The sequence below is a fragment of the Schistocerca piceifrons genome, chromosome 4 (assembly GCF_021461385.2).
Source record: "Schistocerca piceifrons isolate TAMUIC-IGC-003096 chromosome 4, iqSchPice1.1, whole genome shotgun sequence".
Classification (NCBI taxonomy): Eukaryota; Metazoa; Arthropoda; class Insecta; order Orthoptera; family Acrididae; genus Schistocerca; species Schistocerca piceifrons.
Window position 1 is genome coordinate 4515685 of NC_060141.1, and position 26486 is coordinate 4542170.

Genomic DNA, 26486 nt, shown 5'->3' on the forward strand with positions numbered 1-26486 from the left:
CCACGACCCATACTCACAGCTTTAATTCCGACAGTACCTTGTCTCCTACTTTGCAGACTTCACAGAAGCTCTTCTACAGGCCTTCCAGAACTAGCACCCCTGGAAGAAAGGATATTGTGGAGACATGGCTTAGCTACAGCCTGGGGGGTGTTTCCAGGATGAAATTTTCACTCTGCAACGTAATGTGTGCTTATATGAAACTTCCTGGCAGATCGTAGGTCGTACTTGCATAGCTCAGATGGTAGAACACTAGCCTGCGAAAGGCAAAGGTCCCGAGTCAAGTCTCATTTGGCACACAGTTTTAATCTGCCATCAGTGCACACACTGCTGCAGAGTGAAAATTTCATTCTTGCAATAAATTACATATTTTGTATTTAATTCCTTCAGTGTTTCATTCATGTTTTTGTTTTGTATGTCATCAAAACAAATTAGGATTAGACCAAGTTGGTGCATTCTTCAATTAACAAGTGGTTAAGATTGAAATTACGAAGCGTTACTGAATTACATTACTACAGTGACCCCCATCCATTTTGATTCTTGAACTCCCATGTATAAAATGGCTTCTGGTGTGTTGTTATTAGTTGCAAATGAATTTAGTGTGTTAAACATTTGAGGTTAAGCATGTAAAATCTTTATGGTTGAAGATGCAAAACCCTAATTATGTTGATTTTATTAGTTTCGGTTTAGTCACCCATAGACATTTGAAATTTTGTTTAAGAGTTATTAGAAGTCATTAAATGCACTCTTTCTCAAGTACTGGGGTGAATATAGTCTGTGTAATTAGTGTGCTGCGAGCTACAATGCCTCAAGATGTACATATGATTTTCAGACTATAATGTTTGACTTACTGTGGTAAACCTTTAACATGTCACACACATAGACGAGTGCGTGCGCACTCCAGTTGTGTGCCTCATCATTCGGTGTATTGAGAAACACAGTAAAATTACTTTTTGTCTCTAGGAAAAATTGATTAGCTGTTGTGATAGATAAGGAATAACATTGGGCGGAGTCCCCTAATTGTGCAGTGTACTTCATGGATGTGAATAATATTACATTGAGCAAGCCGTTGAACAACAATGAAAAACATGGAGAGATTTTGACCCACACTTTTTTGCAAAAGTCAGATAGATAGGGAAGACCAGAATTAAATGACCATATTTATGTCATAATTGGATATTTTCACTAATAAACTGCGTCAGTAACACACACACACACACACACACACACACACACACACAAAATTTCATCTTGGAGAAAATTTTCTCTCCGATAACAAGAAAAATGTGTATTAGCATTTGAATTTTACATATTTTTCTGTCGAATATCAGTTTCTCATGTTATATAAAGTTTTCTAACAATATTTTTCTTTTATAAAATTCTAGAACTTCTAAAAAATGAAGATATGTGGTCACCGTTTAAGGAGCTTCAGTCATTTGTTGAGGGCGTAGTCTCACAGCCCATTCATGGAGTTTTACAGAAAGTCCAAGAAGTGCTGAGGAAACATAAACAGAATTTTTTGACATTGCTGAAAAATCCGGTATGTATGTAGTTAAATAAGAATTTATCTGTAAGACAAGGATTCTAAAATCAAATTACAAATGACATTATTCATATTTGGACAGTTGCTGTTCTTTTCAATGTATGTTAAACATATCTGTTCATGTATTGATTCAAAACACAAATTGACATTAGGTCTCTGTTGCATTTGCTTCCCATGATTATTCCACAAGATTAGTTTTCTAGCAGAGTTCCCATGCATTGCAGCTAGTCCCGTTACTGTTAGTTCATTTCATAAAAATGGCCAACAAATGTACCACTTGTCAGACAATACTATCCTGCTCTGGACTGGGCCAATAATCTTGTATGTCAAGGCTGCAATTCTAGAAGTAATCCATACAGCCTAGAATAAGTTTTTTGTTGTGTTCTGATCTCTACAGCATCCAGGTGAACACCCTGTGTGCTGCTGCCACCACCCGCAAAAGATATTTTTTTCATCATAATGTTTGTGACAGCTGCTACTTCAAGGTTTACCATTGTACGCTCCCAATTTCATGTTGTAAGATTTTTTGTCAACGGGAAAGTCACTGGAGAGAGAACTACCATTGTACACCAGCTGACCCTAAACCATTTCTCAGTTTTATGCTGGCGTGATGACTACAAAGCAATAAATGTTGGAGAATAAATGGAAACAGCTCGAATGAAAAATTCAGTATTATACTACTGTCATGTGTTTTTAATCAATAATTTATAAAATATTTTACCAAAAACTGCTGGGAAAAAGTCAATTGCTGTAAACAGGTTGCTTATTCCGGCATCATTCAATAATCTGCTGCAGAGCGTGCTCTGCTACAAAAACATCTGTCGGCTTTGTACGTGTGCTTTATATTCCTTATCCCTATACCATTCCCTTGGAACTCTGTAGGTCATAGATCGCTTTTGTTTTATACTCGTTTCTTGGCACCCACATGGCATGCATAGCTCTGTTTTATCGTCATTTCACTGTAAATTAGAAGCTACTTTGAAAGTCTTATCCAAGAGAAACTGCCATTTTCTGGACGCTGCTATCCGCACACAGAATGTGAAAGAATACAATATGATTGTTCCGTGTCACTGATAAATGTTGCACAATAATTATGATTTGGGCCTTGTCCACAGGAAGGGGTAGTTAGTCAGTCCCCTGCTATCTTGTTTTTAGATATACTGTATTTTTGGTTCGTGAAAGGTATCGCTTCAGCTGAATACTGGTAAAATTGTTCAATAAGAGCATGTCAGTTTACTCACACTTATCCAACTGAGGTATTTCTCAGGCTCTTGTGAGTTATGATGTTAAAAATCTAACATGAGAGACAGTGGAAAAGGAAGAACAACTTACTTTGCATACACTTATAGGAAGATATCGGGTACAGGTATAGCAGCTACACGGGTATGGTGACAAAAAAATTTTTGATGATCAATCAACCATTCTGTCATTCATACTTTAAGTTGTGTAGACATCATCGTGAAGGAGGGCGTGTGTAATTAGGGATGATTCAAAGAACATATTAATGGAGAAAAACAGTTGTCTGAAATTACTGTTGTGGCTCTAACTACAATGTGATGTACTGATAGAACTGTGAAAAATTATAAATGGGCAAACGTGTAATTATCTTTCGGCTTGTACTGTTGTGTTACTAACAGTGTTTGCAGGAGTAGTAATAGGAGAGGGATCCTGCCTGTTGTAAAAAACTGGTTCATCACATGGCATTATGATCACAATAAAGTAGTGATAGTGCCACTACTTTTATAGCAAATAGCTGCTGTTATATGCTGTGTCACTTCTATTTCAGCTAGTTTTGCCTATTTGCAGGGTGGCCATAAGTGGGGAATATCGGGAATTATCAAAGAATTTCATGCAACAGGGAAATATGAGGGAAGGAATTTCATAAAGTATCATGAATTTCTCCCCCCCCCCCCCCCCCCCCCCCTGTTTCCCCCTCTGCCCCCATCTCCCCCCTCTCATGGAAACTTTGAGTTGTGGAATGTACTGTGAATATATAGCAATGTTCTCGAAGTAATGCAGACACCATACTTTATTTTTTATGTACAATTTATTAGTTCAGCACTCAAAATCTTAGAACATCCTGTACATTTATGAACTGCTGTTGAGGCTTCTTGACTGTGTACACCCACTTGCTTAATATCATATTTTGTGTTACAAATAAGTACAGTGCCAAGAAGGACCAACTTTCTAATGTGCTTTGGAAAATCATTGTTGCTTCTGTGTGTTGTTTATAGCATTGGGTAAATGCAATAACAGTAAATATGTCAAATTATTATTTTTTTTATTATCAGGCTATTGCATTCAGCATGAAAGGATGTTTTCAAAGTTACTGGTTTACTGGCTCAGATTTGAAAGTTTTGGGTGGAAGAAGTTAGAAATGATTCTAAGAGCAAAAAGTGCAACCTTTGCAATGTTACATTAAAAAAAAAAAAGTGTGGAATGTAACAAATAGTATGGGTATAACAACTGTCAAAAGTCATGCTAAAGGATTAAAACATATTGGCAGAGTTAAAATCTACAAAAATACCACTCCTCTTCAAAATTTTTTTAACTTGCCTACAACATACCAGTACTGAGATAATTAAACATAATTCATTAGGAAAATCATCCATTTCTCATCAAATCATAAATCAAGAAAATGAACTGCAAATTCGGAAATCACAAAATACTGTCAGCTCTTTTCTTCTTGAAGAAGTAGTTAGTCATGCAGAAATACGTCCTCGTATGCAGACACTGATGACTCTCAGTGCGCTCAACCTGGAAGTGACATATAATTATTTAAAAAATTGTTCAACAATAGTGAACTAGTCAGAAGAATGTGACTACAGTGAACTGAAATTGCTTACTCAAGTTCTTACGGGATCGCTCCTTGTTATAAAGGTATACTGAAGGAATGTGTTACGTCTTGTGATCATTATATCGTAGGATTTAATGAGTCACTTTATAAAGTTTGTCAAATGGATATAAATATCTGATTTAGAAGCAATGAAAAACAAAGTTGTGGCATGATACTGAACCCTTTAACTGCTCTGTGCACGCCTTTGTACCTGTCCATGTGTGTTCTGAACGTGTTTACACATGCCCACCAGTCCTTCTACCTGGTACTCTGAACGTGTCTACGGGTAGAAATGTTTAGAGGTACCAGGTAGAAGGACTGGTGGGCGCATGAACACGTTTAGAGCACAAAGGCATTGGTACAAAGGCGTGCACGTTAACAAATCATGTCCAGTTAAAGGGTTAATGTCTACTTTTCTTTATTGTACAAGAGCTTCTGATCTTCTTCTGTCATTCAAGGAAATGCATCTACCTCTTATATGCCTTAATAAAATTTTACAAAAATCAGTGGATGGACCAAATGTTAACTATAAATTTATCACAAATCTGAAATCTGAGCTGCGGTCTATTGAAGAAACTATGATACTGTGATACTTGATATGGGCAAGTAGCAGTCTTCATATCTTCCATGGCGCATTTAAATGTGGAAACTGAAGCCACTACGGGAATATTGTTCAGTTTATTATTGATTAAAAATGTACCAACTCGCCGTGCTCAATTAACAGAGTATTCATGATCAATTCTTTATTGTTGCTGCTTGCACTAGTGAAATTATTTGGAATCTTTAAAAAAATGGTGAAGGGTTTACAGTGTGATGTAAAGGAACTGACTAGGACCAGCTACAAAATTATACCATACCTTGGAACTCTGTAGGTCATAGCTTGCTTTGTTTTATACGCTTTTCCTTGCCACCCACGCGGCATGCATAGCTCTGTTTTATCATCATTTCACTGTAAATTAGAAGCTATTTTGAAAGTCTTATCCAAGAGAAACTGCCATTTTCTTGATGCTGCTATCCGTACACAGAATGTGAAAGAATACAATATGATTGTTCCGTGTCACCCGAGAAACGTTGCACAATAATTATGATTTGGGCCCTTGTCCACAGGGAGGGCTCTTTCAGATGCTTTTCTGCCAGCAAAATTAGAATCCTTAGGTCATTAGCAGCTGAGTCACAACTGTTCGTACAAGAATATCAAACTATGGCTCCTACGGCACCATTTATGCCTAGCTCTGTAGTTATCAAAGCAGATGTGCTGATGTCTGTTGACTCCTTATCAAGTAGAGACTTAACTGATAAAAACAATTTGCTTCTGTATACTCAAACAGACTTAGGATTTGGTACTAAAAGAGCTGTCAGAGACTTAAAAATAAAAAGGTCACCAATCTTATGATTTTGCAATTTAGAAAAGGTGCCTGCTACTGTTTCCATAGCTTTCAGAGAAAATTTGTTGACACAACCATCCTAACTATATAAGGTTACTAAAAAAGTCTCATGTTTGGATCCAGGTCTTGGACACTTTCCTAAAGTTGGATGTGGGAGATTGAAGCGTCTGCTTAGTATTGTGAATGAAAATAGTTGTATTAGTGGTACTGCAGCCAATTAAATTACTGGAGATTTCAATTTATGTTCCAATCTTTGGCACAATTTCTCAGAAATTATTCATGGGCTAACAGACACTTAGATCATTTTTGGAATGGTTTAATTCTCACACACATCAATCAACATTCATCAATAAAACTGCTAAAACTAGTTATGATTTATCTCATGCCAAAACTAATACTGGAAGGGGTTTTTCGGTCAATTCAGAATGCTTAGTTGAGAGTATGAATAATGAAACTTTATTTGCTTAAGGATTAATATATGACTACCCAAAACAAAAACAAATGGAGATGTTGCAACTCTTGATGTTCCAAAGTATCTAAGTTGTTCTTACTGAATTTGCATTCAAAAATTTCAGAAAAAACTGAGCATAAAAAAATTACAATAACAGAATAAAAAAAAATAAAAAATAGGGGGGGCAGGGGGTAGAGGGGCATAAAAAGGAGCCTAAACTTTTAGCCGAAATACAAGCTACTGATCAGCAGTGTAAAAATTTTCAATAATTTAATGTACCAAATAGAATTTTAATTTGTGCTAATTCATACTAAAAGTCATTAGCTTATTTTTGTGTTGCTTATTTTAAATCATGTACATTTTATAAGATTGTTAAATTACATTTGAAATACCAGTTATGACAATGGTCTAAAATGAATAAAATAAAACTGTTTAAATAAACATAGTTTTTGTGAGTTTTATACAAGTTTTAATTATTTATAGTCTAGTTAGAAAAATAATTAACACTTTGATTTTATGTAATTAAATTTCAAAATCGGGGCACTGTACTGGAGAACCTGGAAATATAAGGTAATATTTGAGTCATTCCTTTGTAGCAAATCTGTCTTCCTCTACAGTTTTTGCCCCTCTACAGCTCCCACTAGTACCATGTAAGTCATTCCCTGATGTCTTAACAGATGTCCTATCATCCTGTCCCTTCTCCTTTTCAGTGTTTTCCACATATTTCTTTCCTCTCTGATCCTGCACAGAATCTCCTCATTCATTACCTTATCAGTCCACCTAATTTTCAACATTTGTCTGTAGCGCCACATCTCAAATGCTTCAATTCTCTTCTGTTCTAGTTTCCCCACAGTCCATGTTTCACTACCATACAATGCTGTGCACCAAACATACATTCTTAGAAATTTATTCCTCAAATTAAGGCCTATGTTTGTTACTAGTAGACTTCTCTTGGCCGCGAATGCCCTTTTTGCCAGTGCTAGTCTGCTTTTGATGTCCTCCTTGCTCTGTCCGTCATTGGTTATTTTACTGCCTAGGCAGCAGAATTCCTTATCTTCATCTGCTTTGTGACCATCAATTTGGATGTTAAATTTCTCGCTGTTCACATTTCTGCTACTTCTCATTGCTTTCTTCTTTCTTTGATTTGGTCTCAATCCATATTCTGCACTCATTAGACTGTTCATTTCATTCAACAGATCATGTAATTCTTCTACACTTTCACTTAGGATAGCAATATCATCAGCTAATTGTATCATTGATATCCTTTCACCTTGAATTGTAATCCCACTCCTGAACCTTTCTGTATATCCATAATTGTTTCTTCTATGTTAAACACATTGAACAGTAGAGGCGAAAGACTATATCACTGTCTCACAACCTTTTTAATCTGAGCACTTTGTTCTTGGTCATCCACTCTTATTATTCCTTTTTGGCTCTTGTACATGTTGTATATTACCCATCTCTCACCATAGCTTACCCCTATTTTTCTCAGAATTTCAAACATTTTGCGCCATTCTACATTGTTGAACGTTTTTTCCAGGTCGACAAATCCTGTGAACATGTCTTGGTTTTTCTTTAGTCTTGCTTCCATTATCGACCGCAGTGTCTCTGCTGCCATTCCTAATGCCAAACTGATTGTCATCTGACAAATCCTCAATTTTCTTTTCCATTCTTCTGTATATTATTCTTGTCTTTAACTTGGATGCATGAGCTGCTAAGCTGAGGTGCGATAATTCTTGCACTTGTCAGCTCTTGCAGTCTTTGGAATTGTGTGGATGATATTTTTCTGAAGTTCAGATGGCATGTTGCCAGACTCATACATTCTACACAGTAATATGAATAGTCATTTTGTTGCCTCTTCCCGCAATCATGTTAGAAATTCTGATGGAATGTTATCTATCCCTCCTGCCTTACTTGATTTTAAGTCCTCCAAAGCTCTTTTAAATTCTGATTCCAATACTGGATCACCCATCTGTTCTAAATCTACTTGTTTCCTCTTCTGTCACATCATGCAAGTCTTTGCCCTCATAGAGGCTTTCAGTGTATTCTTTCCACCTACTCGCTCTCTCCTCTGCATTTAGGAGTGGATTTCCTGTTGCACTCTTAATGTTATCAGCCTTGCTTTTAATGTCACTGAAGGTTGTTTTGACTTTCCTATATGCTGAGTCAGTCCTTCTGACACTTATTTCTTCTTTGATTTCTTCACATTTTTCATGAAGCCATTTTGTTGTAGCTTTCCTACCCTTCCTGTTTATTTTATTCCTCAGCAACTTGTATTTCTGTATTCCTGAATTTTCATCAACATTTTTGTACTTTCTTCTTTCATCGATCTTCTGTTACCCATTGTTTCTGCACAGTTACCTTCTTCATACATATGTTTTTATTTCCAACTTCTGTTACTTCCCTTTTTAGAGATGTCCATTACTCTTCAGCTGTACCTGCTACTGAGTTATTCCTTATTGCTACATCTGTAGCCTTAGAGAACTTAAAAGTGTATCTCGTCATTCCTTAGTACTTCCGTATCCCACTTCTTTGCATATTGATTCTTCCTGACTAATGACTTAAACTTCAGCCCACTCTTCATCACTACTACATTGTGATCCAGAGTCTCCTGGGTACACCTTACAATTCAGTATCTGATTTTGGAATCTCTGTCTGACCATGATGTAATCTGACTGAAATCTTCCCATATTATCTAGCCTTTTGCAAGTATCCTCCTCCTCTTGTGATTCTTGAACAGTGTATTTGCTATTACTAGCTGAAATGTATTTCAGAACTCAGTTAGTCTTTCTCCTCTCTCATTCCTTGTCCCAAGTCCGTATTCTCCTGTAACTGTTCCTTCTACTCCTTCCCCTACAACCACATTCCAGTCCCCCATAACTGTTAGATTGTCATCTGCGTTTACATATTGTATTACCCTTTCAGTATTCTTATATCTTTTCTCTATGTCTTCATCTTCAGCTTGCGATGCCGGCATGCATACCTGAACTATCATTGTCAGTGTTGGTTTGCTGTCGATTATGATACGAACAACCCTATCACTGAACTGTTCACAGGACCATACTCTCTGCACTACCTCCCTATTCATAAAGAATTGTACTCCTGTTATACCATTTTCTGCTGCTGTTGATATTACCCTATACTAATCTGCCAAGAAACCTCATTTTCTTTCCATTTCGCTTTACTGATGCCTGTTATATCTAGATTGAGTCTTCGAATTTCCCGTTTCAGATTTTCCAGCTTCCCTACCACATTCAGGCTTCTGATATTCTATGCCCAAACTCGTTTAATATTATCTTTTTGTTGGTTATTCAGTTTTTTTTCTCATGGTCACCTTCCTCTTGGGAGTCCCCTCCCAGACATCTAAATGGGTGACTATTCTGGAATCTTTTGCCAATGGAGAGATTATCATGACACTTTTTCAGTTATAGGCAACATGTCCTGCAGATGCACGTTAAGTTTCTTTAGTGCAGTTGTTTCCATTGTGTTCTGCATCCTCATGCTGTTGATCATTGCTGATTCTTCTGCCTTCAGGAGCAGTTTCCTACCCCAGGACAAGAGAGTGCCCTGAACATCTGTCCACTCCTCCACCCTCTTTGACAAGGCTGTTGGCAGAATGAGGGTGACTTCTTATGCCGGAAATCTTTGGCTGCCAATGCTGATTATTGATCAAAATTAAGCAGTAGTAAGTTTTGAACCAAGGACTGCGGACATTTTGATTACTAATCAAATATGCTACCCCTAGATGATAGGTATGATTTGGTTACATTCTTAAATACACCAAAACAAATGGAACTTCAAAGAGAGATATGCTTTCCAGCAGTCTTGTCATGCAAAAATGTTTGGTGTCTCATACCAAAAACATATCACAAATGAAATGCTAAGGAGATTACATGCCAAACCTCCCTGTGAACTTGTAATAGAATGCCACGTGCTGCTTTCTGGATACCTTTTGTGTGTTTGTGAATGTACATACTCCCGAATTGCTCAGTGTTAAGATATCACCTCATTGGGCAGAAAACATGATTGGCAACAAAAAATGAACTGTCAAACACTTGAAGACTTTATAATCGACAGAATCTGTTTTGTTGAAGCCTTCAGAGATATCAATAGGTGGAAATCATTTTGTGTCCATTTTACTCTGCTGTGAGGCTAAGACCTGTTTACAGTGAACATTATTTTAAAATGTTTTTTGTGTACAAATCTGGGTAATCTGATAATTTGTGGAAGAGTGACAAGTAATATTTCTAAATGTTCTGTTGAATTGCCAGGGATTACAAGTTTTTTGCTATATATCTGCTGGGTGCTATGTGCGATCCTCTGCACGAGAGAATATAAAGCTCCGACTGCTTAGTTATTTAGTTAGTTAGTATCACATTCCATGGATCATTTAGCACGAGATTGTAACGATGTGGAATGAGTAATTTTATGTTCACATCACAAATTAATTTGTACATTTGGTTACATTCTAAACATTTCTTGTACATTTGGTTACATTCTAAACATTTCTAAGTTTTTCTCCGAAAAAAGAAAAATATATACAGATAATGTGAGTTGGTAAGTCGTACCCCACCACGTTTTGCACATTACAGTAATAGAAATTCTTCTACAGAATAAGAGGAGTTGTCAAGGAAGAACTTTCTCAGTTTGTTTTCAAATTTCACTTTGTTGTCTGTCAGACATTTTATATCACTGAGTAAGTGATCAGAAATTTTTGTTGCAGCATTTTGCAGCCGTTTTTGTTTTTTTAAGGACAACCTTAATCTGAGTAATGAATGTAATTTTCCTTCTGGTATTGTAAAAACTGTAGTGGATTAGTCCCAACAAACTTCATGAAGGAATAAATACACTTTGAATCGGTAGCCAGAATGCCCAACTCCTTAAACAGATGTTTTTAGACAGTTAAGTTTTCTTTCTTAAAGCCGAGTTACCCCAGAACATTATTTCATTTGACATTATTGAATGAAAATATGCAGCATGTGTCAACATGCTGATTTCTCTCTCCCCAAGATTTGCAATGATTCTAAATGCATTTGCAGTGATTCTTAATGCAAATGAGGCTGAATTAAGTTGGTCAATGAGTTTCAAAATGTGCTCTTTCCATTTTAAATCCTAATCAGTATGGGCATCTAAGTATTTGGAAGTTTCCGCCCTATTTATTGTGTTCTCACCATGAGCTACACTTATCATTTGTGTATTACCTCTAGATGTGCAGAACTGAAAATGTTTTGTCTTTTTAAAACTGAGGGTGAGTGCATTAACAGAAAACCAATGAGTTGTGCTTCTGTTTCTGTATGTATGTTTAGATCGATTGCAGTACTAGTGTCATCCACGAAAAGAACTAATTCTGCTTGTTGTGTATTGGATAGACGATCGTGTTCATATATGAGGAACAATAATGGACAATCCAGGGTGGAATGTAACAATATTATGAGAAGTAAAGTTGCTAATCACCATACAGCGGAAATGCTGAGTCGCAGATAGGCACAACAAAAAGACTCTCACAATTAAAACTTTCGGCCATTGAGGCCTTCGTCAACAATACACGCTCGTGTGCGTGCGTGCACACTCACTCACTCACGCAAACGCAACACACACGCACGATTGCAGTCTTAGGCTATACGGTTTCACATTCAGTCAGTTTGGTTTCAGTTGCCCGAGACTTCAGTCGTGTGTGTGTGTGTGTGTGTTACATTTGCGCGAGTGTGTGTGTCTGTATGCGTATGTGCGTCTATTGTTGACAATGGCCGAAAGCTTTAATTGTGAAAGTCTTCTTGTTGTGCCTATCTACAACTCAGCATTTCCGCTATATGGTGAGTAACAACTTTCCTTCTTGTAATATTGGAACAATAATGAACCTAAGATCGAGCCTTGGGGAAGCTCTCCCCTGTCAGAATTGTGTCCGTGGGGTATATTGGTTGAATTACTAAGTACAACTTTCTGCATTCTTTTGGTTAGCTATTAGGGTTGCCATAAGTTCTGGAAATCCGGGAAGTCGGAGAATACCAGGGAATTTCAAACTTGTTAGGAAAATCAGGGAAATTGGTAAAAAGCACGGGAAAAGTCTTGTTATCGTCTCAGTAGATGAAATAGTTTGTCTGCTGAGATGTTGTGCATTGTTGCTGGCTGGGTCCAGCTGAGTAAGTGCACCGCTTCCGTATTCCCTTATTCTTACTGCTTCTCCACTTCCTACCTCTCCCAGTGCTGCCACCTCTTCTTGCTGCCAGTATAGCAGCTGCCGGTGAGAGGCCGGGAGGTGCGGTCAGTAGTTTGTTTGGATGTGATTCTGAGAGACTGTAGGTGCAGTTCCCGGAGGTGGCGATCGTCTGTGTGTGAGCTGTCTCTGAGTGATTAGGTGAATGTGTGTGCTCTTGTTTTCTGACAAAAGCTATGGCTGAAAATTTAGTTGTGAGAATGTGGTCGTGTTTTCTACGTGCCTGTCTACAGCTCCGTGATCGTCTTTGCGATGAGTTGCTACCTATCCTCATTAGTATTTGCGCAAGTTATCTGTTACGCGGACTGATCACTGTGGTCTCATTTCATCAACACGGTATCTGTGACACGTGAATAGCGGGCCACACAAGTGGACTTCCGTGACAGATCAAAACTGCAGGCAATTTCTGCAGATGTGTCTAATGGGTCGGGCCTGCTGATTTGAAGCCGATCACTTCCCACTAATGTGCAAGCCCTGCCCGTCGGATCTAGTCTCGCCGATCTGCCCACAGGTTGGGTCTGTTTGTGTGCGGCATAATGCACGGATTTTCGTGGTTTATCCGAGGACCGGGACTCCGGTGCTCCTTGGCAGGCCAGAGGCCACGGGCGATGGATTTTGAGAATTGCAACTGTCTCACCACAAATACGTAGCACAGTGCGGTGTTTTATAGACATTTTTATATGTTAGAAAGTATGGATGATGAGAAGAAGAAAGTTGTCGCAGTTGCTCGTATATTACTCGAAAGAAAAATCACACGATACCTGTGAAATAATAGACATAACAAAGTGGGTAATAAATGACAACAACAAACATAGTGGAACCAACATTTTATTGGCAGTCACCTACAGGTATAGTGTTGGTTTACACAACTCTTCCCTGCCTTATACACTTCTTTCAAGAGGCCTGCCTTTTTTCTGAGGTTATTTCTGACATCAGTGAAGATATTTCAAATGTGTCTTGCGACTCCAATGAAATGCGTATTTTTGCGTAGTTTTAGTGAAATAAAATCACGTCAGTGGTCTTAATGAAAAACATGTACCATTTGGCTTGCTTTCTCCATCTAAAAACTTATTATAGATGTTGATGGTAGTACTTAAGATTTTAGCTCACTCTGGGAAGAAATACAGAATTGCAGTTTCTTGTCATCTTATGTCTTTACTTACCCTTGAGATGTCAAAATTTGTCAGGGAAAAATACTTACTTGTCTGTAAATCAGGGAATTTCACCTGGGGAAACTTGTGGCAACCCTGGATGTGGCATCCGTTGGTAGGCTATAGCATCAATCCCATAAAACTTTAATTTATCTAGGAGAATACTGTGATACACACAGTCAAATGCCTTAGATAGGCCACAGATAATACCAATGGGTGCTATTTTATTATTTAATGCTTGTAAAATCTGCTGAGTGAACATGTAAATGGCATTCTCAGTAGATCAACCCTTCTGAAATTCAGAATATGACTTACTGAGGATATTATTGTTGCTGTTTTAGAATACATCACCTTCTCAAAAATTTTAGAAAATGATGTCAGCAGTGAAACAGGTCAGTGGTTATTGACATCTCTATCACCTTTCTTAAAGAGGGATGTAACAATGGCATATTCCAGTCCTCCTGGAAAAATGCCTTGAATTAGTGATGCATTACATGTTTGACATAAGACCAGGCTTATTATATGGGAACAAATCTTTAGTACTCTATTGGGAATGCCATCAAAACTATATGAGCTAATGTATAATCGTCTTAGTTTCAAATGGAGAAGTTTGTGATTCATTCATATGATTGAATTTTACGAGAGTTAAGTTTTCAACATATTGGTCTGATTTTTCTCTTGAACTGTTTCTCCTTAGGCTTTCTATTATAATTAAGAAATGGTTATTAAACACTTTCGCTACCTGTGACTCATCATTTGTAGCCCTTCCATTCAGTTCATTAGTGATGTTATCGTGTTCTGGATTTTCTGTCTCTCATTTCACTGCATTCCATGTAGCCTTAATGCTGTTGTCAGAGTTACTGATTTCTGACATTATGGGCATGTTCCAAGTTTTTTTAATTACCTTTTAGTATTTTTGTGTAGTTTTTGTAGTGTGCAACTACTGCAGGATCCCTACTTGTTCTTTGCAAAAGATACATTACCTTTTCCTTCCACAAGATACTTGAATACTTCTAGTGATCCATGGTTTTTTACATGGCTGTTTTATGTCCTTTTTGATTAGCTTGTGTAGAAAGCTATTTTCAAATAATGATATGAATTTATCATGGAATAGAATAAATTTACTGTTAGCATTTGGTTCATCATAAATTTCATCCCAGGTCTTCTCCTGTATACTATTTAAAAAAAAAAAAAAAAAAAAAAAAAATGTTCTGGGGTCATTAATTATTCTTACTAAATTCCACTGAGGAGTATCCATGCTGTATGGCACTGTGTTATTTATCCTAACGAACCACACATCATGATCAGAGAGAGCATTTGTTTCTGTGTAGGCAGTTATTTTCTTTCTTTGATCTTCACCAAAGAAAATGTTGTCAATTAGGGTCCTACTGTGTTTAACGTCCCATGTTGGAGAGTTAATTTCTGAGATCAACTTGTAGTATCGAAATAAGATTTCCCAAATATTTTTCCTGTTAGAATCCTGTAGGAAATATACATTGAAGTCACCACAGACTATTAATTGCTTGCTGCTGCCAGACAAATAGCATAGTAAGGAATCCAGATTCCTCTTATAACAGTTCAAAATTTCCCACTGGGGATCTATATACAGTTAAAATTATAAAAAGGGAACTATTTTTCATTATTAATTCACAAGCACATTGTATGTGCTGATCATACAAAATCTACTTGCTTCAACATTTTTGAACTTGTATTCTGTCTTAATGTATGTAACAATTCCTTTTCCCATATTAGTTCTGCATGAGTAAGTACTATTGTGTAATATTTTATATATAATTTATCTAACCGTGTGGTTATGTGGTGCTCAGATAGGCAAAGGATGTCCATCTTTTCAGAGCTTTCTAAATTTTTCAAACAGACAAGAAGCTCTTCTACATTATTACTCAACTCTCTAATGTTTTGATGTAATGAGCTAACCTTTTCTGTGCATTGGTAAGCATTTTGTGGGGCTCTTCTGCCATTTTCACTACTTTCAAAACAGGGTTCCTGAATCTTGTGACACCAGCAACCACAGGGATCTTCCTCTTTCTCACTTGTAGTCAAGGAGATGAAGTATGTTTGGATATATTATTTTTGTTTTGAGTCGCAGTTGTCACGAGAAATTGTTTGTTACTATTAAGAGTCAGTTAATAATAAATTAGATTGCCATCCATTAATTGTGATTGTGGGAACAATGGCTACCAAAGTACAAAGGACAACTGAAAGAAGTCTGTGTATGTGTGTGTGTGTGTGTGTGTGTGTGTGTGTGTGTGTGTGTGTGTGTGTGGGTGGGTGGGTGGGGGGGGGGGGGGGGGCGGTAAACTATAGATAAAAAATCAGCAGTGTCATATCTCAGCGAGAAATTTGAAACTTTCAGCAGAGGACAGGCACAGTTTTAAAAGAATAGTTGACCACGCACTGGATAGATATGTACCCAGTAGAACAGTTGATAGTGGGAGGGAACCTCCATGGTATACAGTCGCTGTAAAGAAACAGAAATTACTGTGTAATAGGTGTAAAATGAAGCATAGGGCTATAGATAGAGAGCTGCCCAATGAAACGTGTTTGTCTGTCAAGAGAGCTATACGCAATACCTTTAATTACTACCGTAGCAAAATATTGTCAAGTAGTCTTTCACAGAACCCAAAGAAATTCTGGTTGTATGTAAAGGCTGTTAGTGGCAAAAAAAGAAGAAGAAAGAAAGAAAGGCACCTAGGAAACCAGCGGTGTTGAAAAACAGCTGAAATCGTTAAAATTGAACAAAGCTCCAGGGCCCTATGGAATCCCTGTCAGATTCTGTACTGAATCTGCAGCTGAGTTAGCCCCTCTTCTAACTATAGTCTATCATAAATCCCTCAAAGAAAGAGCCTTGCCCTGTTCTTGCAAAAAAGCAAAGGTCACCACCGTCTACAAGAAGGGTAGTAGAAGTGATCCGTACAACCACCATCCAATAGCCTTGATATTGATTTGCTGTAGAATCTTGTTCTGATCTCAAATACAATGAGGTATCTTGAACAGAATGACCCCCTGAATTTCAAGCAGTGTGGATTTCGAAAACATTGATCATGTGAAACACAACTCTCACTTTTCTCACATGACATACTGAAAGCTTTCAATCAAGGCAGTAAGGTAGATGCAGTTTTTCTTGATTTCCGAAAAGCATGTCACTTAGTGCCACATCTACACTTAGTGTCAAAGGTACATCATATTTTGTGACTGGAGTGAGGACTCCCTGGTAGGAAGGGTGGAGGATGTTGTTGTGGATGGAGAGTCATTCTTAGATGTAGAACTAACGTTGGGTGTGCCCCAGAGGGAAGTGTGTTGGGACCCTTGCTGTTCATATTGTATATTAATGACCTTGCATACAATGTTAATAGTAAAATAAGGCTTTTTGCAGATGATGCAGTTACCTATAATGAAATATCTTAAAAAACTGTATAAATATTCAATCAGATCTTGATAAGATTTTAAAGTGGTGCAGAAATAGGCAACTTGCCCAAATTGTTCAGAAATGTAAAATTTTGCACTTCACATGATGAAAATATGTAATGGCCTATGACTATAATATCAGTGAGTCACTGTTGTAATCAGCTTTCTCTTACAAATACCTGGGTGTGACAGTTTGTAGGGGTATGAAATGGAATGAACACACACTCAGTCATGGGTAAAGCAGGTTGTAGACTTCAGTTTATTGGTTGAATACTGGGGAACTGCAATCAGTGTACAAAAAAGACTGCTTACAGATCACTCATGCTACCAGCTCTAGAATATTACTCGAGTATGCTATTCACAATAAGGTGCCTGGCAGAGGCATCAGTGAATCACCTTCTAGTTGTCCCTCTTTTGTTTCACTCTCGAACGGCGTGCATGAAAAACGAGCACTTACATTTTTCTGTGCGAGCCCTGATTTCTCTTATTTTATAGTGATGATCATTTCTCCCTATGTAGGTGGGTGCAAACAATGTTTTCGCAATTGGTGGAGAAAACTGGTGATTGAAATATCATTAGAAGATCCCATTCCAACAAAAAACACCTTCGTTTTTGATGATTGTCACTCCAATTCGTGTATCATGTCTGTGGCACTATCTCCCCTATTTTGCGATGATACAAAATGAGCCGCCCTTCTTTGAACTTTTTCGATATCATCTGTCAGTCCCACCTGATGTGGATCCCACACTGCGCAGCAATACTCCAGGGTAGGGTGGAAAAGTGTGGTGTAAGCAGTCTCTTTAGTAGACCTGTTGCACCCTCAAAGTGTTCTGCCAGGGAATTGCACCACAACATTATCTATGTCATTGTTCCAATTTACATTATTTGTAATTGTAATCCCTAAGGAGGTAGTTGAATTTACAGCCTTCAGGTTTGTGTGACTTATCACATAGTTGAAATTTAGCGGATTTCTTTTAGTAATCATGTGAATAACTTCACACTTTTCTTTAGTCAGGATCAATTGCCATTTTTCGCGCCACACAGATATCTTATGTAAGTCATTTTGCAATTCGTTTTTCTCATTTGATGACTTTAGAAGATGGTGAGTGACAGCATCACCTGCAAACTATCTAAGATGGCTACTCAGATTGTCTCCTATGTCGTTAATATAGATCAGGAACAATAGAGGGCCTATAACACTTCCTTAGGGAACGCGGACTATGTGTCAATAAATCTTTTTCTTCCAGGTACTTCATAATGTTCGAACATATACAGAGAAGGCAGCATGAATGGTCAAAGGTTTGTTTAATCCGTGGGAGAGTGTCACAGAGATCTCAGAGATACTGAAGGAACTGAACTGGAAGACTCTTGTAGTTGTAAATTGTTGTAGTTGTGCTGGGAAAGTCCCTGAGCTTCAAGTGCTAATAGAAAGCGCAGAAGCTGAAATCGTTATAGGTACAGAAAGCTGGCTAAAGCCTGAAATAAGTTCTGCAGAAATTTTTACGAAGTCTCAGACGGTGTTCAGGAAAGATAGATTAGGCAGAATTGGTGGTGGAGTGTTTGTGTCCGTCAGTAGTGGTTTATCTTGTAGTGAAGTCGAAGTAGATACTCCGTGCGAATTGGTGTGGGTGGAGGTTATACTTAACAGGCGAACTAAGTTAATAATTGGCTCCTTCTACCGACCTCCAGACTCTGATGATATAGTTGCGGAACAGTTCAGAGAAAATTTGAGTCACGTAACAAATAAATACCCCACTCATACGGTTATAGTTGGTGGGGACTTGAACCTTCCCTCGATATGTTGGCAAAAATACGTGTTCAAAACCGGTGGTAGGCAGAAAACATCTTCCGAGATTGTCCTAAATGCTTTCTCCGAAAATTATTTCAAGCAGTTAGTCCACGAACCCACGCGAGTTGTAAATGGTTGCGAAAACGCACTTGACCTCTTAGCCACAAACAATCCAGAGCTGATAGAGAGCATCATGACTGATACAGGAATTAGTGATCACAAGGTCGTTGTAGCTAGGCTCAATACTGTTTCTTCCAAATCCACCAGAAACAAACGCAAAATAATTTTATTTAAAAAAGTGGATAGTGTCACTAGAAGCCTTCCTAAGAGACAATCTCCATTCCTTCCGAACTGACTATACAAATGTAGACGAGATGTGGCTCAAATTCAAAGATATAGTAGCAACATCAATTGAGAGATTCATACCTCATAAATTGGTAAGAGATGGAACTGATCCCCCGTGGTACACAAAACAGGTCCGAACTCTGTTGCAGAGGCAAGGGGAAAAGCATGCAAAGTTCAGAAGAACGCGAAATCCCGAAGATTGGCTAAAATTTACAGACAAGCGAAATTTGGCACGGACTTCAATGTGAGATGCCTTTAATAGGTTCCACAACGAAACACTGCCTCGAAATTTGGTAGAAAATCCGAAGAAATTCTGGTCATATGTAAACTACACAAGCGGCAAGACGCAGTCAATACCTTTTCTGTGCAGTGCCGATGGTACTGTTACCGACGACTGTACCGCTAAAGCGGAGTTATTGAACGCAGTTTTCCGAAATTCCTTCACCAGGGAAGACGAATGGAATATTCCAGAATTTGAAATACGAACAACTGCTACCATGAGTTTCTTAGAATTAGATAGTTTAGGGGTTGCGAAGCAACTCAAATCGCTTGATACGGGCAAGTCTTCAGGTCCAGATTGTATACCGATTAGGTTCCTTTCAGAGTACGCTGATACAATAGCTCCCTACTTAGCACTCATATACAACCGCTCACTCACCGATAGATCTGTACCTACAGATTGGAAAATTGCACAGGTCGCACTAGTGTTTAAGAAGGGTAGTAGGAGTAATCCATCTAACTGCTGACCTATATCATTGATGTCGGTTTGCAGTAGGGTTTTGGAACACATACTGTATTCAAACATTACGAACCACCTCGAAAGGAACGATCTATTGATACGTAATCAGCATGGTTTCAGAAAACATTGTTCTTGTGCAACGCAGCTAGCTCTTTATTCGCACGAAGTAATGGCCGCTATCGACAGGGGATCTCAAGTTGATTCCGTATTTCTAGATTTCCGGAAAGCTTTTGACACCGTTCCTCACAAGCAACTTCTAATCAAGCTGCAGACCTATGGGGTATCGTCTCAGTTGTGCGACTGGATTCGTGATTTCCTCTTCAGGAAGGTCGCAGTTCGTAGTAATAGACGGCAAATCATCGAGTAAAACTGAAGTGATATCAAGTGTTCCCCAGGGAAGCATCCTGGGACCTCTGCTGTTCCTGATCTATATAAATGACCTGGGTGACAATCTGAGCAGTTCTCTTAGGTTGTTCGCAGATGATGCTGTAATTTACTGTCTAGTAAGGTCATCCGAAGACCAGTATCAGTTGCAAAGCGATTTAGAAAAGATTGCTGTATCGTGTGGCAGGTGGCAGTTGACGCTAAATAAAGAAAAGTGTGAGGTGATCCACATGAGTTCCAGAAGAAATCCGTTGGAATTCGGTTACTCAAAAAATAGTACAATTCTCAAGGCTGTCAATTCAACTAAGTACCTGGGTGTTAAAATTACGAACAACTTCAGTTGGAAAGACCACATAGATAATATTGTGGGGAAGGCGAGCCAAAGGTTGCGTTTCATTGGTAGGACACTTTGAAGATGCAACAAGTCCACTAAAGAGACGGCTTACACTACACTCGTTCGTCCTCTGTTAGAATATTGCTGCGCGGTGTGGGATCCTTACCAGGTGGGATTGACAGAGGACATCGAAAGGGTGCAAAAAAGGGCAGCTCGTTTTGTATTATCACGTAGTAGGGGAGACAGTGTGGCAGATATGATACGCGAATTGGGATGGAAGTCATTACAGCAAAGACGTTTTTCATCGCGGCGAGGTCTATTTACGAAATTTCAGTCACCAACTTTCTCTTCCGAATGCGAAAATATTTTGTTGAGCCCAACCTATATAGGTAGGAATGATCATCAAAATAAAATAAGAGAAATCAGAGCTCGAACAGAAAGGTTTAAGTGTTCGTTTTTCCCGCGCGCTGTTCGGGAGTGGAATGGTAGAGAGATAGTATGATTGTGGTTCGACGAACCCTCTGCCAAGCACTTAAATGTGAATTGCAGAGTAGTCATGTAGATGTAGAAAATAGACGTGAACTATCCTGAAAAAGTCTATTAAGAAAATTTCAAGAACCAGCTTTAAGTGATAGCTCTAGGAATATGCTACAACCCCCTCCATATTGCTCACATAGTGATCGTGAGGATAAGATTAGAATAATTACTGCATGCACAGAGGTATTCAACAAATCATTCTTCCCATGCTCCATATGTAAATGGAACAGGGAGAGACCCTAATAACTGGTACAATGAGATCTACTGCCCCCCCCCCCCCCCCTTCCCCACGCCCCCGCGGGTCCTTGGGTTAGAATAGGCCCAAGGTATTCCTACCTGTTGTATGAGGTGACTAAAAGGTCACACGTTTCAGCCTTTATGTGATAGTCCCCTGTAGATTTTGACCTTCATACTTCAAAATTTTTCCGAAGAGCGAGCCAATTGGGGAAGGGCACCTTACAAGGTGCATCGTGTCCATCGTGCATTGAGATCCTTAGCCCACTTTCTCATCGTCGCATTGCAGTCCTGCCCATTCTCCATCTCTTGGGCGAGGACACCTTCATGGGTGCACTTTCCACCATGCACTATGCAGTGTCAATTTCTGCGTCGACGATGACTGTGGACTTCTTTGCACCTTATATCCAGCACGGTAGCCAGTCCTTTGTATGTACCCTGTTGGTTGTAGCCCCTTGACCATACAGGGATCGCTCTGCTGATGCCTGCGCTGTTAACTCCCCACTTGTGACAAGGGGTAGATGCCCATCCCCCTGGGACATTGGGATTCCCGGCAATGGCCATCCTGCCAGGTGGCCTTTGCTGCGGCTGGGTGGTGCCTCGGGGAGGGTTCCTGGTTGGAGGGGGTGGCATTAGGGCGGATGACATGCGATGAAGCGTAGTCCATCATCTCTTGCTGGTGGTGAAACACCAGCAGTCTCTAAGTGATCACGAGCTCAATTCAACGCATAGAAGTGTGACCCCAAATAGTTCACCTCCTTGGCCACACCATGGGAGGAATGTCAGGCTAAGGATGGCAGCAGATCTTATTCACCCCGGTACCTTGTATGTTTGAGAGCTGATGGGGAATCTTTAATGACGATAAAGCCTCAGTTTTTTGTTGAGCATTTAGAGGACAAGTTCCGGGAGGTGGAGGGCTTGTCCAAAATGAGATCTGGGTCAGTCTTGATCAAAACAGCATCCTCTGCCCAGTCACGGGAGTTACTTGCTTGTGACAAGCTGGGGGATGTTTCTGTAACCATCACGCCCCATAAGAACTTAAATATGGTCCAGGGTATCATTTTCACAGAGACCTTCTTTTGCAGTCCAATGATAAGCTGGGCGCCAGTTTAGAGCGGTGAGGTGTACTTTTCGTCTGGCGTGTCCACCGGGATCCGAAGGATAATCAGGTTGCCACTGGTGCCTTCATTTTGGCCTTTGAGGGTGATACATTGCCTGAGAAGGTCAAGGTGATGGTCTACCGGTGTGATGTAAAGACCTATATCCCTCCCCCATGAGATGCTTTAATTGCTAGAAGTTTGGCCATATGTCTTCCTGCTGTACTTCCAGCATCACATGTCAAGATTATTGACGTTCATCACATCCCAGTAATCCATGTGCCCCGCCACCCATCTGTGACAACTGCAGAGAGCACCATTCGCCTTGCTCACATGAGTGCAGGATTCTCCAGAAAGAAAGGAAAATCATGGAGTACAAGACCTTGGACCGACTGACCTACACTGGGGCTAAGAGAAAATTTGAACACCTGCATCCTGTGCGTATGACATCGTCTTACGCCACCACTACAACAGTTCTGGCACCATCAGCTCTTCCATCTCAGGTCACCTCTCAGAGCTGGAAGACTACACCTGCCCCCTTGATGGTGGGGGTACTTCCCTCCCTGATGCTCCTGCACCACCTACTGCAGGAGCCGCCCCCCCCTCCCCCCCCCCCCCCCCCTGCCAACCATCGGGGACATCCGTCCCCACTTCTAAGCCGGAGAAGCGTAAGTCTTCTTTGGCTTCTCTCACTAGGAAGGGGTCCCTTGGGTCACTCCCTTCCCAGGTTTCTTCTAGTGGGAAAGACGACACCTGCCAGTGGCTGAAGAGCCCAAAAGCAGCTGATCATACGGCTTCATGCTCATCCTCAGTCCTGGAGACTGAGCCAGTGAAGTCCTCCCAGCAAGGGAAACCCAAAGAACAGTGAGAGAAATCCAAAAAGAAAACCCCTAAGACCAAGGAAATTGCGGTGGCACCCACACCACCGCTACCTACAAGCTCTGCGGCTGAGGATGGAGTGGAGATTTTGGTGTCCGCTGGGGTCCTAGATCTTGCCAGACTCTCGGACACAATGGATATGGCCTGCTCAGGCAATAAATCGGTGGCAGCAGGTGACTCTGAGGCGTAAACTGCCTCATTAAATGTTACACGCCTTCTCAATCTCATGATGTCATCCTCCAGTGGAATTGTGGCGGTTTTTTCTACTGCCTGGCTGAGCTATGGCAACTGTTAAGCTTTACACTTGCTATCTGCATTGCCCTCCAGGGAACGTGGTTCCCAGCAATGCGGATCCCTACCCTCCGTGGCTATAAGGGTTATTACAGGATCCGTAGCGACTATAATCGAGTGTCAGGTGGAGTTTGCGTTTATGTCCTAAACTCGGTCTGTAGTGAACGTGTGCCCCTTCAAAACCCTCTTGAAGCAGTGGCTGTCACAATAATGACGACACAGGAAATAGCTGTGTGCAATGTATATCTTCCTCCAGATGGTGCAGTACCCCTGAATGTATTAGCTGCACTGATTGATCAACTCCCTAAACCTTTCATACTTCTGGGGGATTTTAATGCCCATAACCCCCTTTTGGGGTGGTACCATGCTTACTGGCTGAGGCAGAGATGTCGAAACTTTACTGTCTCAGTTCGACCTCTGCCTCTTAAATACTGGGGCCACCACACACTTCAGTGTGGCTCATGGTAGTTACTCGGCCATTGATTTATCAATTTGCAGCCCAGGACTTCTCCCATCTATCCACTGAAGAGCACATGACGACCTGTGTGGTAATGACCACTGCCCCAACGTCAGACACATGGACGCATGCCCAGATGGGCTTCAAACAAGGCAGACTGGGGAATTTTCACCTCTGCTGACACCGCTGAATCTCCCCCACATGGTAACATCAATGTGATGGCTGAGCAGGTGACTGGCACAATTGTTTCTGCGGCAGAAAACACAATCCCTCACTCTTTAGGGTGTCCGAGGCGTAAGGCAGTCCCTTGGTGGTTGCCGGAAGTCGCTGAAGCAATTAAGGACCATTGGCAAGCTCTACAGTGGCATAAGCGACACCCTTCCCTGGAGCACCTCATAGCCTTCAAACGGCTCCGTGCCCGTGTTTGCAACCTTATCAAACAATGGAAGAAGGAGTGCTGGGAGATATATGTCTCCACCATTGGGTGCCACACGCCACCTTCCCAAGTCTTGGCAAAGTTCAAACGTCTTTTCGGGTACCAAGCTCGGTGTTACCATAAGTGGCAAGTTATGTACCAATGCAAATGCGATTTCCGAGCACTTTGCTCGAGCCTCTGTGTCGGAGAATTACCCCCCACCCTTTCGCACAAACAAACAGCGGCTGGAAGGAAACATCCTCTCATTCACTACACACTACAGTGAATCCTATAACGCCCCATTTATAGAGTGGGAGCTCCTCAGTGCCCTTGCAAATTTCCCTGACACAGCTCCTGGGCCTGATCGCATCCACACCCAGATGATTAAACCTCTCTCGTCTGACTACAAGCGACATCTTCTTGTCATCTTCAACTGACTGGTGCAATGGCATCTTTCCATTGCAGTGGCGGGTGCTCAAACCAGGCAAAAACCCGCTTGATGTGGATAGCTATAGGCCCATCAGTCTCACCAACGTTCTTTGTAAGCTGCTGGAACGTATGGTATTTCGGCGGTTGGGTTGGGTCCTGGAGTCACGTGGCTTGCTGGCTCCATGTCAGGGCGGCTTCCGCCAGGGTCGCTCTACCACTGATAATCTTGTGTCCATAGAGTCTGCCATCCGAACAGCCTTTTCCAGACGGCAACACCTGATTGCGTTTTTTTTTTTTACTTATGTAAAGCATACGGCACGACTTAGCGGCATCATACCCTTGCCACATTGTATGAGTGGGGTCTCCGGGGACCACGCCCGATTTTTAATCCAAAACTTCCTGTCGCTCCGTACTTTCCGTGTTCAAGTTGGTGACTCCCATAGTTCCATCCATATCCAGGAGAATGGAGTCCCGCAGGGCTCTGTAATGAGTGTCTCTCTATTTTTAGTGACCATTAACAGTCTAGCAGCAGCTTTCGGGCCCTCCGTCTCACCTTCTCTGTATGCAGACGACTTCTGCATTTTGTACTACTGCTCCAGTACTGTTGTTGCTGAGCGGCGCCTCCAGGGACCCATCCACAAGGCGCAGTCATGGGCTCTAGCCCATGGCTTCCAGTTTTCAGCCCCAAAGTCGTGTGTCATGCACTTCTGTCGATGTCGTACCGTTCATCCAGAACCCGCACTCTACCTTAATGATGATCCACTCACTGTAGTGGAGACATATCATTCCCTAGGACTGGTTTTCAATGCTCGGCTGACTTGGCTCCCTCATCTTCGTCAGCTTAAGCAGAGGTGTTGGCAGCACCTCAATGCCCTGCATTGCCTGAGCAACACCAATTGGGGTGCAGATCGCTGTACGCTTCGGCAGCTCTACAGAGCCCTTGTCCAATCCCGAATTGACTATGGGAGTGTGGTTTATGGTTTGGCAGCGCCTTCAAGCATTGCATTTACTCGACCCTGTGCACCACTGTGGGGTTCGAGTAGCGACAGGAGCTTTTAGGATGAGTCCGGTGACCAGCGTACTGGTGGATGCTGTTGTCCTTCCACTGCAGATCAGACGAGTGCAACTGCTCGTCAGTTACGCAGCACACATTCATAGTTCCCCTGAGCATCCGAATTACCATATCCTTTACGTGCCTGCGGCAGTCCATCTCCCGCATCGGCGGCCCAGATCGGGGCTAACGATTGCGCTTCGCGTGTGGTCCCTTCTCTTCGAACTGGAGTCCTTCCCTTTACCACCTCTACTTGCGGACTGTTCACGTACGCCTCCATGGTGTATGCCTCGGCCACAGCTTCGTCTGGACCTTTTGCATGGCCCTAAGGACTCAGTTAACCCCGCCACTCTCCGCTGTCACTTCCTCTCGATTCTTGACATGTTCCTGGGCTCTGAAGCGGTTTAAACCGATGGCTCAATGGCTGATGGTTACGTAGGCTTTGCATATGTTCATGGAAGTCATATTGAGCAGTACTCCTCGCCAGTTGGCTGCAGTGTTT

At 40.8% G+C, this 26486-nt stretch overlaps 1 protein-coding gene across 1 annotated transcript in view; it reads left to right on the top strand.

Annotated features, from left to right (window-relative positions):
- Positions 1-26486, top strand: part of LOC124795177 (nuclear pore complex protein Nup205-like) — a 295244-nt gene that overhangs the window by 13054 nt on the left and 255704 nt on the right. Inside the window, exon 2 of the mRNA XM_047259077.1 lies at positions 1383-1537. Coding sequence (XP_047115033.1) covers positions 1383-1537 — 155 coding nt within the window. The remainder of the gene's footprint in view (positions 1-1382; positions 1538-26486) is intronic.